At 32.1% G+C, this 19,075-nt stretch overlaps 1 protein-coding gene across 1 annotated transcript; it reads left to right on the top strand.

Moving 5' to 3' along the window:
* The first annotated feature begins 9,103 nt into the window (after nucleotides 1-9,103).
* Nucleotides 9,104-12,260, top strand: LOC131874932 (cysteine-rich receptor-like protein kinase 43). Its single transcript, XM_059218890.1, has 7 exons — nucleotides 9,104-9,464; nucleotides 9,525-9,971; nucleotides 10,928-11,070; nucleotides 11,149-11,359; nucleotides 11,434-11,668; nucleotides 11,778-11,928; nucleotides 12,027-12,260. Exons 1-7 carry the CDS (start codon nucleotides 9,104-9,106, stop codon nucleotides 12,258-12,260), a joined length of 1,782 nt encoding a protein of 593 aa, XP_059074873.1.
* Nucleotides 12,261-19,075: the final 6,815 nt, after the last annotated feature.

Genomic DNA, 19,075 nt, shown 5'->3' with positions numbered 1-19,075 from the left:
TATGTTCAAATTTTGAGTGCATGAGTCTCAAATTACTCCAACATTAGGTTTAACTAATTTTAGTAAAAAAAAAATGGCCACTTAAGACCCCCCTTTTTGGACACCATCTTGGTGCACATACCCTTTTATTTAATTATAGATAAATGAGAAACAAAAGTTTCTATTATAAAGTTTGAGTTAACTAGTAGAGAGATAATAATAAATATATTAATTTGTTTAGCAGATTTATTGATGATGAAGTTTCTAATTAAAAAGAATTAGTTAACTAGTGAAAAAATATGATAGGATAATTATAATTTTTTAGAGTCATGGATAATTAGCCCATATTAATTAAATAATAAATCTTTATCCAATCAAATAATTATAAATGACATAATGTTATTGAATAGATCATACACAAAGATATTAAACGGTGATAATGGATAATTAATAAAGCGATAATAGGATGATTATAAATGGTTGACAATTTGAATAATCTTTTTAGTATATAAAGACCTAACCCCAATTTTATGAACTATATAGAAAAGGATGATATCAATAATTGTCTTGAAGATCTCTTGATCCTAATTTAATAACCAAAATTTTAACTTGGCCTCAGGATAGGTTAAAAAATTAGTTATAACTATATTAATCAGATTTGATATAATTTTCATTCTTACATTAATAAATTATAAAGTATGAACCTAAGTGGCTTGAACAATACGATAGTTTTGATTAAAAAAAAAATAGATGATCAAAAAAATATTGATTAATTAAGAGGTCATGGTGGAAGTCATTATCAACCCAAGAAGTTAGGGATTGATAGACACACAAGCCATCCAAATTATCTTGATAACAAATGTCCCTTGCATCTTGATAGACTTACTCATGGTGAGGAGTTCATAGAGTTGAAGCCCTTTCCAAGCTACCTAGCTAGTAGACACTCTTAAAAGAGTGCAATTCCTTATGATAATTTTTTAGCCATTTTCCCCTTGCAGATCCGTAATTATCACTTTAGAAAAGAGAGAAATAGCTTAATGATGGATTATGATTAATCTTAAACCACTAACATGATGAGGGAGACAACATAATTCCCAAGAAACATAATGAAATCCTTTATTCCTATTATTAGAAGCCTAAAGGAATTCCTTGAGAAACTTGATAACTTTTAAATAAGGTACCTTACAAGTGACCCAATAAGATGAGAAATAAAAAAATTAGCACTCAAAATTTTAGAGAAAGGTTATTTTGTTAATCATAGAAATAGGTATGAAAATCAAATAGATCAAGTTTCTCTAGTTCTAACAATGAAAACGTATTGCAAGATAATACGAAATCCCTTAAAAGTAAATGAAATGCCTAAATATTTAGACACTTCCCATTGATAAATCCATTTCCAAATGAATGAGTCTTAACAACCAGTTTAGGAAGAAAGGACATCTATAGAATTAGGTATATTATCATTGAATAATCAAATTAGAGGCTTAATCTAAGTAATGAAGATAAATTTTTATATTATTCTTATCCACAAGAAAAATGAGAAATGAATCATTAGCAAGATTATTATTGGCTTGCTGATTAGATGAATTGGGAAACATAATACACCTAACAAGATTTTGTGATACTGCATAACCCAAAATATTTCCAGAGACTTTAATAAAAAGAGAGTAAAGTGTAGGAGTCTAAGAGAAAACCTAGTGGATGGACTTAAACGGACAAAAAATGTCAGATTTTTTTATTAATAGCGATCCAAGGTAGCATGTTGGTAAAAATCATTTGAACATAATGAAACAAATTTGGCACAAATCTAGCATCTAGAGAATAACAAAAATGAAGGGCTATTTTATGTTGTTGTAATCCTCATTAAAATTGTATTATTAAATATTGTTGATTGCCTAAAATATTGGGTGAATTCCATCTCTTCCTAGATATCAATATTAATTAAAAAAATGTTGTACTATTGCATTAAATTGGAATTTACTCAAGATAGAGTAGTTGGGGAAGGAGTGGCATTATCTTGAGAGTGGGAGATTTAGAAGTAATCTGGTATAAGATGTAGGGATTTAGGTGTTATCAACATTCTAAATCCATGCAATTAGTTACTTGTAAGATTGTTTCTAATTCCCCCATTATAGATGAAGGGTTTGGACAATAGTGGTTAATAAGGGTAAGTGGACCAAGATTGGTGACCATAAGGAAATCTTAAAATACCAATTTTTTTTGGAAAAAAAAAAGTCTAATCTTCAATGAGAAATTGAAGTTAGTTATCATCAAATTTGAATATACAATAAGAGAAAGAGTTCGAGTGCTCTAAATTTTCTTTCAAAACTACAAATTCTTTAAAAATGGTGAAGATTAAGAGTTTCAAAAAGGAGGGGGGGAACACAAAGTTGTCTTATTTTTATCATAAAAATAACATAGCATCTAGTGTGGGCACCCTAAAATATTAAATTTATTTTAGAATTTTAAATATCACTCTAATGAGAAATTAGCTAGCACAATGTAGTTTTTGTTGGATTTTTTGACTGATGTTTTAGTGAATATATATTTTTTTACAAATTTTTGAAGTGGACACATCTTTAAAATAAATTTGAGCATATCACACCCCCTAATTTTTTTGGAAACCAATCAAAAACTAATTTAATTTTGAATGCATAGAATGGACACTAATTTCTAAAAATGTATTTTGATTCAAAATTTGATGAATGAGTCAAAAAATTATGCCCAAAATACCACATGCTGGATTTTGAAAAACAACAAACATACTAAGAATAGAATTATAGATCAAAACCTTAACATAATCAAAACATGAAAAAATTACATGGTTAGATAGCTAAGAGAGTTCTTAACATCATCATGGATTTTTTTTCAATTTGCATTGAAACATGTGCAAACCTTTAATAGAGAGCACAATAAAAAATGTGTGAAATTTATTTAATTTTTCAACATACGTGTCTTTGGGCATGAAATGGTTTCCCAACCCTTTGGTTTCAATGCCTAGAGTGTATCCCACCCAAATAATTAAAAATTCCAATTGCAAATAAAAGTGAACATGCATTATTTTAATGCATTTTAATGCACATGTGTTATAAAAATGCATTGATATAACAATATAACATTATAAATAGATAGCATTATTGTTTGCATTACATCAACTTTTTTTCTCTCTATCTCTCTCCCACTTTGATTAAGGCTTATAGTTTAAGGTTTATAATTGACATCGGATAGTTGAGGTTTTATGTTTCACTCACTCACTTCCTCCTTTTTCCTCTACCAATACTTTCTTTCTCTTTCCTTTTCTTTTCTCTCTCACCTATCTCTTCCCTCTATCTATCTCTTCCACCTCTCTTCCTCTCTACCATGCCTTTCCTCCTTACCCACATCTCTATCTCTACCTCCTACCTCTCTCCTATCTCTCCCTCTTATTTTTCTCTCTCCTCTCTGTCTATTTACTTGGTCACTACCTCTCCATCCTACCGTCTCTAGTTCTTTCTTTCCCTTCCTCTTTTCCATCCCTCCTCTCCCTCACCATCTCATTAGTCATCTCTCTCTCTCTCTCTCTCTCTCTCTCTCTCTCTCTCTCTCTCTCTAGGATCTACATCTCTCATCTCTATATCTCTCCCCCCACTTAATCTTTCTCTCTTTTCACCTCTCTCTCCACCTCCTTACTCCATTCTATCTATGAAATTATATTTCTTTTTATTCTCTCTCTCTCCCCCATCTCTCTTAATCTCCACTATTTATATCTCTCACTCAATCCCTTTCCACATGTCCCTCCCTCCCTCAACCCTGTGTTTCTCTTTGTGCTCATCTTTCTCTTTCTTATCTAGGTCATTGCCTCTCCCTCCCTTGGATAAGGTTTATAATATAAGGTTTAAGGTTTAAGGTTTAAGGTTTAAGGTATTGGTATAGGGTTTAGGGTACAAGATTTATGATGCAACAATTAGGGTACATAGGGTTGAGGGTATTAATTGTGTTGATATTTCTCTCTCTCACTTCTTTAAGGGTATATAATGCATAGTTAAGGTTAAAGGTATTGGTATAAGGTTTATGGTACAAGATTGATGATACAACATTTAGGGTACATAGGTTTTAGGATATTCATTGTGTTGATATTTCTCTCTCACACTTTTTTGTCCCTCTCTAGCTCACCCCTCTCTTTCTCCCTATCTAGCTCTATGTCTATAGGTAAAAGCACAAATATGTGTCACACTTTTATAAAGAAAATGACCAATATTAATTCAAATTTTGAAATTGAATCAATAGAAAGTGAAACATATGTTTGGAATTTTGGAATGATGTAAAATAATAAAATGTATATTTTTCATGTATTTTATGTTGGTAATTCAAAAAAAATTAAAAAATTATTTCAATATACTTTCTTATAAAGTAAACACTATAATTTACTTATCAAAAGTAAATACTATAATTTACTTATCAAATGTAAATACTATAATTTAGTTGCTAATAAAAAACTAAAATTGAAGTAAAATGACATGTCACACTTTATATAGTAAATTTTACCTTTTTCTCTTTAATTTTTTTGTGTATATTGGTAACTTGAAACTTTATTGTAAAAATATATTCTTAATTGTTTTTATGTATATATATTTTTCTATAAATTTGAAAAGTTGTGTACTGAAATATTACTCTTTCCATTTGACATCACCTTTTTTCTTAATTATGTATCCAAATTAGAAAGAAATTATAATATCTTGACATAGACTTTTTTCTCTGGTGTATTTTTTTTTTTCAAAAATTTTAAATAGATTTTAGTATTTTCCTTTACAAGATAATCAACCTTATATTTTATTGTTAATGACCTACTTTCAATAAATATAAAATATAAAATATAAAATATGAAAACAAATTAAAATATTAAAAGATATATATTTTGGAAAATTCACTTATAGATCTATAAAAGGGTATTTTTACATTTTAAAAAAGAAATTATTTATAAGAGTGGGAGTTGTTGAAACATCAAGTTTTTTGAAAAAATAAAATAAAATAACTAGCAATTAGACCCAAAGTGGTATAAAATATACATTTAGTAGACAATTCCAAATGGAAAAGTTGTAGCTCATATATAAGATAACTATAATGCATCTCTATAGACCATATGTTTGACTAAAATTAATTTTTTGGTTAGAATTACTTAAATTCACTTGTGCTAATAAGTTGGCCTGAAACGTGATAATTTTGTGCTTTTACCCCTACCCCTCATAGTCTACTTATCTCAATCTCTCCCTCCTTCCCCCACTCTCTCTTATTCTCTCTCTCCATTGTCTAGTTCATCACCTCTCCCTCCAACCCATTCTCTCCCCCCTCTCTAAGTTTCTCCATCCTTCCATCTCTTCCTCTCTACCTATTCATCCATGTTGCATTACCCACCTCTCTATCCCCCTCCATCTATCTCATGTCTTTCTCTCCCCATTTACATCTCTCATCTCTCTCTCTCAATTTTTAGGTGTTTCTCCTCTCTCTTTGTCTCTTGTGTAGTTCTCTCCCTCCCTGTCCACCTTTCTTTCCCTCTCACCTTACCCTTCTCTCTCTCTCTCTCTCTCTCTCTCTCTCTCTCTCTCTCTCTCTCTCTCTCTCTCTCTCTCTCTCCTTTTGTTATTTTGTCTCTCTTCTTCTCCCTCCCTTTCCCTCCCTTCTTTCTCACCTCTCTCTCCCCGGTCTCTAGGATATTCATCTCCCTTTCTCCCTCTCTACCTCTCTATCTCCCCTCTCCCTTACCACCATTTATGTTTCCCTCCCTAACTCTCTCATTCTCTCTCTTCATTGTGTATATTTTTACCTCTCTCTCTCTCTACCTCTCCATCCATGTCTCATTACCCACCTCTCTCAATTCTCCTTTATCTATCTCACCCCACTCTCTCCCTGTCTAGGTTTCTTTCCTCTGTCTCCTCCTCTAGTTCTCTCTCCCCTTCCCATCTCTCTCCCTCTCGCCTTACCCTTCTCCCTTTATGAAATATTTCCTTCTCTCTCTTCTCACCTCTTTATCTCTCACTCCCTCCATGTCTACCTCTTCCTCCATTATTTTTTACTCCTCTCTCCCTCTCTCTTTGTTCTTTTGTCTTTCCTCTTCTCCCTCCCTCTCTCCCTTCTCTCTCACCTCTCTCTCCCCTTTCTAAGTTTCTCCATCTCTAGCTCTCTACCCCCTTGCCCCATTACTCCCATGTCTCTCTCACATATAAAATTTAGTCTCATTTGTGTGAATTACTTTATGGTAATCCATAATCTTATAAGCTAAAAAGCTATATTTTAAAACCTGCATTGAAAAAATACTTGGTTATAAGGTTGATAATTTACATGTGATCAAGATAGTATGTTTCTTGTCCCAAACCCTATAAGGATATTGACTTAAGAACTTTGACAATGATTAAGGAGAAAATCTAGTCATGTAGTATGTTTTTGAATGATGATGTAATACTGATGTGACTACATAATTTTTGTAAGGCTTTTTAGTGTGTTTTGGAGGTGTTCTTTCCATTGCTCTACTCTAGATGTTAGAAATGAATTAGAGAAAATCCTTAAATACAACACCAAACATGCAATCCAAATATCTCATACTTCAAGTCAACTCATAAGTAAATAACACAATAAGAAACATGGGAGAAACTTGGAAATAAAATAAAAAATAGCGAATTTCTAGACAATTGCAATAGAAAATCTGCTCATTTAGATCTATATGGAGGAATATAGACAATAAAGGTAAATATGATGATTAGCAAGATCTTGATCCATTAAAGATATAAAGTGTTTTAATGATATTTTGTGAAGTGACCAGTTGAAAAGATGTGCTTCAATAATTATTAAATTTTATTCCATGTATTATGCGATTCTAATAGTAATATTTCATATCCTCTCAAATGCATTGATGGATTTCATCTTCATAAAGTGAAAACCAAAAATGTGTATAAACCCTTAAATGAAACTACATGCGTGACTGAGTATCTCAATAATAGGTGCAACCTTAATTTGTTTGATAAATAGTGGTCCAATATGTTTTATTTTTTTGTCATCAAATGTTCTAGAGCGTACGAAGGCATGTTTCAAATGGCTGGTTATTCTTCAAAACTACCATGTAATGCGACGTCTTCTAGCTTGGATGTATGCAATATTTGCAGAAAACTTGAAACAATTAGACTCGTATTTTTTATTGCTTTTATGCTAGAAATGTATCCATGGAACATTTTTTTGTGTTGACCCGGGGGATTGGGGTGATAAAGGAGGGGTTAAATCGAACGGGATTCATTTTGCTTCTGTGAATGAATTGGATAAACCTTGCGATCTATTTTGGCATTTTTTTTATCTAGTGAGATTTTATGGTTCATTTGGATATCTAGAAATCATCAAAAGTTCTAAGGCACAAGGAGGGCACCTAGTAAGTCTATTAGAAGACTCATGTTCAATGATGTTTTTGACGAGGTTACCATAATGGTAGAGGCATCAAAAGACAAGTTTGTCAAGTTATTGAAGATTGGTACAATGAATGTTAACAGAGTACATATAAAGGATGCATAACACTGGCTATTTAATAAATAAAACAATATCTCTTTTTTAAGAGGATTTTTGGAATTTCAAAAGAAATATAATATAAAATATTCAGTTGAGCCGTTAAAAAAGACTTGGGATTTTAAGGAGGAGCAAAGTTTTAACAAAGGAAAAGACTTCTCAATTGAAGTAGTGAGATCCAATGAGAAGATATGTGAAATCAATTCACAAATTAGGTGGGGAGGCAAGGTTGACTACAATGATAGTAGGAAATTTTTGTAGTCCTTTTTTCTTTATAATAAGTTTGTAACGAATGATGTGCATGTGTGGGTCACAGTTATAGATATTATATGGTCTGTGTTCCTAGCATATAGGCCTTGTATAGATACTTATAGTACATAATTCTATTAATCAAGTTCATTGATTATATATGAATGGGTTTATGTTATGATAACCCTAAGACAGTTATTATGCACGGTTCACAAATTTTTGTGAATCTACATGGTCTGTTATAGGACAATAAAAGACATAAAATGTCAAGAAATGTGTATTTTGTATTCAACTTTCTTGATAAATCATATCTAATACAATATTTATAACATCTGAAATCTTTTTTACAATTATATATCTAACCAAAATCATTTATACAATTATAAATCTAATCTTAATGATAAACCAATAAACTCAATATTTAGTACTATTCTTGGAAATAACTTTGAACAATCTTAAATTACAATTAAATTATTTAACATTTTATGAAAACAAATTCCAGACGATTAAAAGAAACTAAACCCAAAACATATTATAAAGTAATATCGAATAACTAATTTATTTCCATAGAAAATGAGATTTTACAATTGAGATTCGATCTCTCAATATATAATCTATCGAATACAGTCAAATTCTCGTTATTCAAAACACGAGCAGAGAAATGAAAAAATAAGAGAAACAAATAAAAAAGAAGCACGCCTAGTTTGCTTTTTTATTTTTATTTTATTTTAAATTTATATTGATTCGAATCACAGGCTATGGTCATGGCTTCCAAATGTTTTGACCATTGGACACGTTCATTACTTAAAATTTGATATTCTTTCTACCAAATTAATTTATATAGAAGCTGCACTTTCAACTGACGTCTTGCAAATAGCTGGCTCCTGAGTGAAGCATAAACTAACTTTATAATTTATATTATCAGTTTCACAATTGTTACAATTGTCAAGGAGGTAAAGTGTGTGACCGAGCAGCCAGCAAAAATATATTAATAATTATAACATAGCCAAAGCGCTACTAAATCTTATTCTCTGCCTCTGAAAGAATTCAAGCTGTTTGAAAGACTTCAGGAGTTAGAATGTTCATCTTTTCTACCTAATGAACAATGATAATAGGCTCTCACGCTTACCTGTCAGTCCGTTGAAAAAAAAGGATAAGTCCAAATTCCATGTTACTCTCATAATCATACAGCTATATATTTCAATTTTTTAAAAGGAAAATCGATTGACTTTTATTCTTTAAATTTCATTGGTAACGAGTATAGTGATGCCCATTTGTTTAGGTAGTACCCCAAAGAAGTTGCCCAAGCTGTCTCTGATACCAAATTGGCATCAGAGTTCAAGTGAAGAAAAAGATGAAGTCCAATTCTTTCGCTTTTATTCCTTGCAGAGGATCGGCTATTTTTCCAGTCCTCCTCCTCCTGCTGTTTCTAATGAATTTATTTTCAGTCAATTCTACCTATGTATATCATAAATGCGATAATTCCTCAACTTTCACGGATGGCAACACTTATTCCACAAATTTGAATCTGGTTATCAACGATCTGTTTCTTAATGCACCTGAAAATTCAGGGTATAACACTTCTTCCCGTGGCCAATCTCCCAATGAGGTCTATCGTCTGCTGCAGTGTACTGGAAAAATATCCGCAGTGAGATGCTCAAACTGTCTGGTGGAAGCGAATAGCACTATTCGAAACCGTTGCGCCAACGACATAGGTGGGCGAATATGGTAGGATGACTGCTTCCTCCGCTATAACAACTCTAATTTCTTTTCAGCACTAGATGCTCATGGAGTTCTGTTGGTGAACGAGAATAGAATAATTGGGGAGGCTTTCAGGAACACAACCACTGGGCTTCTGTCGAATCTGTCTGACAAAGCTTACATCCCTGCAAATAAGGGATTCGCTGCTGGAACAGCCAAATATAATGCTACAACAATGTTATACGGTTTAGCTCAGTGTTGGAGAGATATATCAATAGAAGATTGTAAATCATGCCTGTTTAAAGCAAGAACAGTTATCAGTAATTTTTCAAACGAAGGGATTCAGGTTCAGTTGGGAAGTTGCAAGGCAAGACTTGAGACATACCCCTTTTTGGATTCTGCTGAGTCGCCCTCTCCCTCCCCTGAGGGATCCAATCCAACTGCATCAACACCTCCACCGTCTCCGACGGTAACCCCCTCGCTTAATACCTCCAATGGAACTTCTGCGACGACATCAAAAAGTATGTTCAAGAATTACATGATCTTGTTTTTCATTTTTAACAAATGTTCTTTTCTCTTTGTTTCTTGTGTGTTTAATATTGATAGTAGTATAGCAAAATAGTTTTATTTCTAATGTTTTTCTCTTCATTAAGATCATAGGTCGTTTTATTCATTTTCATTATCCATTAGCTTTTTGTCTATGTTTATAACTTTCTTTTGTCTGGTCAACTCACTTTGATTTTTGTGTGTATCTAATTCCCTCACTTTTTAGTCTGTCTTTGTCTGCAATTTATTATTTCTCCTCTTTATGCACTTGCTTATTATGATGTTGGAAAACGAAGTGTGATCTGAAATGTTGATGCACAAATGAATCCTAAAATTGCGAACTATGAACATAATGAATTGTAAACATCTGATATCACTAAATACTATTTTAGAGTTTTTTCTTTTTCATTTGATTCAAGTATCATTGTTTTTATAGATCTCATAGTTATTGGATAGTCACTAGCTTGATTTGGAACTACCACCCTGTATATATATGAATTTTTTTTTTTTTTTTTTTTGGGGTGGTTGCAGCCATATCTTAGATGTCCCAGTTTTAGTATAAGGAAGATGGCATTTGTTAACGTGCAATCAAATGATTCTCTTTCCATTTTTAGTACTTTTAAAGCATTACAGAGCTACAATTCTAACCAATAACTGTTGAACTGTCCTTTACAGAAAGGTCTCACAAACATTACCCATAGTATTTGGTATTATTGGAGGCATTACTCTGGTATTAGTATTTCTTCTCATTGTATTGAGAAAAAGGATTAAATTCCTGATATTTAGGAGGCCAAAAACCACTCCTACCGACAATCAAGGTGCTTCTTTGAGAATCGATTTCTAATTTTTTGTTTTTTCTTTGCTATGGTTTGAGTATAACAATATCTTTAAGCTTAACTCATTTTTCTCTCATTATTTTCAAATACTTCAGAGAGGCATGGAATTTCCCCTGAATCTGACTTACTTATGCAAGACAAACCATTTCTCTTCGGCCTAGAAATGCTAGCAGAAGCCACAGAGAATTTTCATGAAAAAAATAAGCTTGGAGAGGGAGGTTTCGGTGTGGTATACAAGGTTGGTCAATAGTTTAATCTTGGTGTAAATTAATGTCTATTTAAATGGAGAATTCTAAATCTGTCTTCTATGTTTTAGGGAAAAACTAGAGATGGAAATGAGATAGCAGTAAAAAAGCTTTCAGTCAAATCTACACAAGGAAAGAAAGAATTTATGAATGAAGTGAAATTAGTGGCTAATGTTCAACATCGAAACCTTGCAAAGTTGCTAGGATGTTGTGCCGAGGGAGGTGAAAGGATGCTTGTTTATCAATATTTTCCTAACAAGAGCTTGGACACGTTTCTGTTTGGTAAGTTATCATTCAACCTTAATTTAATTTGAGAAAGATGGAGTTACAAATGTTCTAAAAATTTGGGATAACAGATTCAGAGAAGGGTAGAGAACTATATTGGCTAAAACGTCATAACATTATCACTGGAATTGCACGTGGGCTTCTCTACCTTCACCAGGATTCACAGCTGCGAATTGTTCATAGAGATATTAAAGTACATAATATTTTACTCGACGAAAAACTCAACCCAAAGATAGCTGACTTTGGTTTGGCCAAACTTTTTCCTGAAGACGAGACACATATTCATACAAGAGTTGCAGGCACATAGTAAGCACCATAGCGATAATGCATATTTTGTGCTTTTAGATTTAAATTGTTTATGGTTAAGCTATTGAAAATTTCAATTATTTCCTAAATCATTTCAATTTGATTGCAGCGGTTACATACCTCCAGAGTATGCAGCGCGAGGGCATTTGTCAGTTAAAGTGGACGTTTACAGTTTTGGAGTGGTGTTGCTTAAGATCATCAGTGGAAGGAAACACAATGATACTGATCTTCCAGATCATATGCAAAACCTGTTGGAATGGGTAAGAAAGCGGGTTTATCACTGCCCATTATCCTCATATATTACTTTAAAATGTTACCTGTCATCCAAACTGTTGCGATTTAATTAGATGTGTTGTAGGTATGGAAACTATTCAATGGAGGAAATGCGCTGGCTATGATAGATTCAAAGGCATCAAAAGTCAATCAGGAGCAGGCCTTAAGATGCATTCATCTTTGGCTTTTGTGTGTACAGGATGATGCAACACTTCGTCCAGCTATGTCTGATGTTGTTGTGATGCTCTCTAGCAACTCAGTGACATTGCCAGATCCTTCAAAGCCTGCTTTTGTAACTAATAGAGAAAGCTATGCTTGAACATCCAAATCAAAGTCAAACTTGGGGATTGAATAGTGACAAAAGAACAACATCTCAGACGGGATCAGGGGTTCCTTGTATAATTGAAACCACACTCACTCAAATGGACGCAAGGTGACCTAGAAGAAACACAACTCTGGATTCTATGCTTCTCTTAAATAATGCTATCTTTATCTGGGTAAAAATTACGGATAGTAGCTAGTAGTCACCACTATCCTATTATTACATTTGATGATGCATGATCAACAACAATTATTTTTTGGTTTTAGTTTTTAGTTTTATAAATAATAAAGATTGCATGCGATATATTCAGTATGTTGATCTATTTGTTCTAAAAAACAACCCATGCATTATTTTCTTTATCGATTATTTTTAGTTTTCTACTTTACCTTTTCTCATCTGCTTGTATGTAGCAGATATATCGCCTTTAAAAGACAGTTTGCCGTTATTGTATTGGATTATCAGTGGATGAATACAATTCAGTTTTCCAATGTATATATATATATGAAATAGAAAGATGGATAGAAAAATTCGTTTCATTGTTCAATTTCTATTGGATGTTTCAATTTTTTTTGAATTATTGGTATGAAAAATCAAAGGATGTGTGAGTGGTTGTACAAAGTGCATATCAAGGTACAAACAAAATTAGATTAGTAAGACTTCAAATTTTTTGAAGAGAATTTTGAAAATTTAAGAATGAAAAAAATTCAGTCCATTTAAGAATTTATCATCAGGACTAAAGGTATTGTGAACCAACTTAGGATTCATTATAACAAAACAAAAAATTGTAGAAGAAAATTTGAGACCTCTTCCTCCTAAATCTGATCCAGTTATGATAGCAATTAAAGAAAATAGAGATCTAACCACTTTCAAAGTTGCTGAGTTGATAGGTTCTTTGCAATCTCATGAGGAGCATATGCAACATTCTATGAAATTTTTGGTGAATTCTTTCTAGTATTCTATAAGAATTGAAGAAAAGTTGAAATCTCCTCTCTATCTCAAGTTATTAGATCACAAGGTGAATTGTGTAGTAATAATAGATAAGCAGACAAAGAAGAAGAGGAAATAATAGAGAAATAGAATGAAGTTATATGGAGTACAAAAGTATTTAGTTTACGTATTATGAAAGGTTTGGACACTAAGATTATGAGTGCAAGAAATGAAAACTGAATTGAATGAGTCTAGATCTAATTATATTTAAGAGTCTTCTAAAGACAAAGTATGCAAATTTTTCATATGCAATTTGGTAAACACCAAGAGAATGTGTGGTTTTGGATGGTAGCTACTCAAATCATATGATAGGTAAATATGACCTCTTTGTCAAAATAGACAATTCAATGCAATGCCAAGTTAAACTTTGGGGATGATAAATAGGTTGATGTAATGGGAAAATCTATCCTTGCACTCAAGACTAAGCAAAGTGAAACTACTCATATTCATGATACTTTTTTGTGCCAAAATTACAGCATAAACTACTAAGTATTGAGCAACTTGTAGCCAGAAACCATGATGTAGTTTTTGAAGATAACTACTATAAAATATTTGATAAATTGGACAATTGATATCTTGTAGGAAGCACTTGTATGATAGAGAATAGATTGTTTCCTCTCACATTGGTTTCTAGTTAGTTTCTTGTACTGAAATAAACCATAGATGATTTGTGGTTATGGCATCAATGTTATTGGCATTTGAATTTTCAAGTGTTAAGTTTACTTCACAACAAGAATATGGTGAGAGGTCTTCATACAACTTAGATTAAAGAAGTTTGTTGAGGGTGTTCACTTGGCAATTATCATCGAGATAGTTTTGTGGTGAACAAATCATGAAGGGAAATTTTCATGTAGAACTTTTGCATGGTGATATCCGTGGTGACATGTAAGAGGAATCATTGGGTAAGAACCTTTATTTTTGATATTTATTGATAATTACTCTTGCCACACTTTGGTTATAGGTTTTTCCATGCTTCAAAATTTTTAAATCTATGGCTGAAAATTAGAATGGGTATTATGTTAAAATGCTCAATATAGATAGAGGGAGAGAATCACTTCTTAATTTTATTTTATTTTGACATTAAGAATGACATATAAATAAAAATCATACTACCACATATACACCTTAAAAGAATGGTACTACATAAAGAAATAATTTTACCATTATGGAAATGGTGTGGTGTATATTGCAAATGAAACATCTTCTAAATAGTTTTTGAGATAAGTGGTTGTGACAATGGTATATATTCTATAAATCAAAGCCCCACAAAATATAAAAACATCACTCCAAAGAAATCTTGGAGTGGTCATAAGTCTTCATTTTCTCATCTATTATTATTTGGCTATCCATTATATGTTCACGTTCCAATTTAGAGAGGAGAAAAATTGGATGCTAAATCTCAACTTGTATCTTTTTGGGAATTTCTAATAAAAATAAAGGATAGATATTCTATAATCCTAACACAAAGCACTAGATTGTTAGTTGAGATGTTATTTTTAATGAATGGTAAGCATGGAAATGGAAATATGATGTACAAAAACATACATCAATAATCATGGGCATGGAAGATAATAGTATCCCTCCTCTCCCCACAAGCTCAAATGGATGTTAAAGCTCAAGCTCTAGTCCCCCAAGTTTACCTAGTTATTATAGTAGCACAAATTCAAGTGATAATTCATCTCCATCATCGACTCCTAGAATGGTATAAAGGTTATTTTATATTAATCGAATAAGTACTAATATAAATCTAGTTTTTAATTTTTATTTTCTTAGTAAAATTCAAGTTCAACACTCCATGTGTGCAAAAGTAGTGAAATAACTAATATGGATTAATGCTATGAATGTTGAGTTTAATCCTATTCATAAAAATAATATCTTGGAATTAGTGAAACTTTTCAAAGATAAGAAAGTGATTGGTTCAATGGATATATAAGATCAAATAGCATGCATATGGCTTAGTGGAACAACATGAGACAAGATTAGTTGCAAAAGTATTCTCACAAACACCCGTAATAGATTATTCAATAACTTCTACTCTTTTTGCTAGACTTGATAGAGTCAAGATTATATTGGCTATTTGTACACACCATAAGCATCAAATTTATGAGATAGATGTAAAATCAATATTCCTTAATGGCTATATATAGATGAGGAAGTTTGTGTGGAAAAAACTATAGACTGTCAAGTTGTAGGAAAAGAACACTTAGTTTACAAGCTAAAGAAATCTCTTAATGGATTGAACCAAGATCCTCGTGCCTAGTATGCTAGGATTGACTCTTAATTTTTTAATAAGGAATTCAATAGAAGCCACTCAAATCTTGACTTGTATTTACAACATATTGGTAGTGATATTCTCATTCTTTTCCTTTATGTTGATTATCTTATTTATTCAGGTAATAACAAAAGTCTCATGAAGAAATTTCAACTAGAAATGAAGTAGGAACTTGAAATGTTAGATTTGGGACTCGTGCATTATTTTATTGGTGTGGAGGTACAAAATATATCAAAAGGTATATTTTTTTCTCAAACTAAATATGTAGTTGATTTATTAAAGAATTTTAGAATGATTACATGCAAATCAATTGCATCCACTATAGAAATTGCAACCTCGATAGAACTTGGTGATAAATTAACCAAGGAAGATGGCAGTTTTGAGGTTGATGATACTTTGTATAGAAGTTTGGTTGGAAGCCTCATGTATACATCGCAACCACTAGAATTGATATTATCCATGTTGTGAGCCTCATCTCTCAATTCATGTAGGATCCACATGGGTCTCATTTGCGAGCTGCTAAAATAATCTTAAGGTATGTGAGTGATACTTCAAATTTTGACATTCATTATTCTCCTCCTAAAACTTTTGAGCTAGTTACAAAGATTTTTATTGGGTTGGTTCAATAGATAATAGAAAAAATACATATCATTATATTTTTTTTGCTTAGTTATAGAGTTGTCTTTTCAAGTAGTAAACATAGTCAATAATGGATCTTTATTTAGTAGAAGAAGAATATATTGAAGAGACACAAACAAGTTCTCAAGAAGTATGGATTAGATAAATATTAGTAGATTTGCATTTGGTTCAGAATCATCTAACCACTATTTATTTTGACAAAAGTAGCACTATTGCCATGAAGAATAATTATGTGTTTCATTCTAGAAAGGAAAACATCAAAATTTGAAATCATGTTACATTTTTGACTTGTATTAAGATGGGCAAGTGAACTTATAATTTTTTCAAGATATATATAAAAACTTTATTAATATATTGACCAAATCTCTTCCTACAACTTTTTCCTTTGAGCATTAGTTGAGATTATAAGAGTTGTCTTAATAGCATACTCAAGATGAAAATGATTGAAGGAAAGAAAATAAGGAAATCAAGAATGAGCAAGAATAAATTGAATTCTACTCAAGAGAATATAAGATTACAATGAGATTGATAAGTGAGGATACAAAGGAAACCTTTGGTTATATAGGCCAAGGGAAGAGATAAGATATTATAAGATTGTGATACATTTCTAATGATATGAGACATAAAGTAGATAAGTATCAGAAGATTGTTACAAGTGTCATAATCTTATGAAATGAGACATAAAGTAGATAAGTATTAGAAGATTGTTACAAGTTGTCAATACAAAGTGGCATCAACTAGTGGTGTGGAACATTACACCTCTAGCTTGACTCCAAATAGAAAGAGAGTCAATGTAGGCTTACAATTATCCATGTGAAATTGAGTTGAAAGATGAAGAGCATGAAAAACCTATCATACAAAGATAGAAAGAGAGTCAGTGTAGGCTTACAATTATAAAATAGTGCAAGAGAACCAAGTTGATCATGAAAAACCTATCATACAAAGAAGTCTTTACATATGCAATGATGGATGAAGTGCTCCTAGCAATAATCAAGTCACCAACATAGATCGCCAAGAAAATAAGACCATCCTCTTGTCTTAGAATATGTACATTAAGATCAGATTGGCATTTAGAGAACCCAATTCAGAGAAGAAAGGAGTCCATATTGGCAGAGTAGCTTGTGGGGCCCACTTGAGGCCATAAAGAGACTTCTATAAGTAAGAAACTAGTGAAGTATTAAACAATCATTTTGGCTACTCCATGGAATTTTTCTCATGTAGATCCTTATAAAGAAATTAAATCTTAACATCCATCTAATATACCACCCAACTTTGAGATAAAACAATAGAAATTTTTATATGAATGGAGTTCATCATGGCTAAGGGGAAACAATCCTAGTGTAGTTAATGCTAGGAACCTATGAGAAACCTTTGGCCATAAGACATGGTTTGAACTTGTTAACTGATCCATCCACTACAAATTTTGTCTGATAGATCCACTTATACCGAAACCATCTTTCTTCCCTTAGAAAGTGGAACAAGATCCCAAGTGTTGTTCTAAATCAAAGAGTTGTACTCTTTATTAATTGTTGAATCCCCCTAATGCTTAATGAAATGGGTGCAGATCTAAAGTTGTGGCAATGTAAGAATGAGAAATGTCTTCATGTTGTGACCAAGTCCTATGAGTATCTAAGGGATCTCCAACAAGAGCTCCTATTGACTCAGTGTCTCATGAGCCCAACAAGGCCTATCTAGATATGAAGAAGGAGAATGCTTAACCTCAAAATATAAACTCTATGAAGAGGAAGATGAAGACTCATGATCAAGTCTATGAGCTTGGGGAAAATCCTATGAGTCACTATTTAAATCTATGGTGGAGGAAAGAAAAGGTTAGGAGGATTTCCTTGAACTGCACACTTCTCTCAATGAAGAGGTCATGCATCTTACGATCCATATATAAACATGCTTTAATACCATTAGAATAACCAACAAACATACATGACTGACATGAAGATTCAAGGGCCTTGTGCTACTCTAAAGTGATGTGAGCCTATCTTGGGGACTCAAAAACTCTGAAGTGCTTGTATACAAATTTTAGAGTACCCAACTAATACTCATGTAAATTTTTAAATTCAGTTGGAACTAAAATTATATAGAGAACTTAAACATGGAATGCCCAATCAGTCATCCTATTTTTAATATATTTAAATTTTATGTAATGATATTGGCTGTTCAATCTTTAAACAGAAGCCGGACACTATCAATAGTTTTTTTTTCAATAAAAGTGGATTATTCCACTAAACTTTTTATTAATATTTTTTGTTTTTTACACAGGATTCAAAGAGAATATCGGAGGAAAGAACCCTGGGAAGAAAACCTTCAGTCACATCTCATAAAATAAACCTATAGTATCTAACAGATCAGTTGATACACCCCACCCAAAACCACATACAAAATGCAGTCACAACACATATAATATTAGTTTTACATAGAGCCCATATGTCCCATTGGATAATTTTGAAATGTAGACTCTACAGCTACTATCAATGGAAGAAGACAAAATTTTCCAAAGTCCTGTGCCAAATCCCATGAGCCAAAAACCTTCCTGCCAAAAAAGAAAGTATCAAAAAACCTTAGGAAAAAAAATATTGTATCAAATACCATGAGCTCGAACTCTCCTCCAAACAACGAACATGAATACTTGAAATGAAAGGGGAAAGCGGGAATAATTATCATCATAAAGTTTTACATCAACATTACTCAAGAAAATCACATAACTATTGTTGCAAACCTTCCCATACCCTAGAAGGAATTTCCTCAAAACCTACCTCTTGCTGATTAGCATTGCTATTAATGGTTGAATTTGCCAAATAATCCGCAATCTTATTAACTTCTCTGTAACAATGGGATAACAAGAAAGATTCAAACAATTCTCATTTTTGTAAAATGAGATCAAGTATATACTGCAAATTCC

The sequence above is a fragment of the Cryptomeria japonica genome, chromosome 4 (genome assembly GCF_030272615.1).
Source record: "Cryptomeria japonica chromosome 4, Sugi_1.0, whole genome shotgun sequence".
NCBI lineage: Eukaryota > Viridiplantae > Streptophyta > Pinopsida > Cupressales > Cupressaceae > Cryptomeria > Cryptomeria japonica.
Note: the sequence above shows the minus strand (reverse complement) of the source record. Positions and strands in the feature narration are given on the sequence as shown.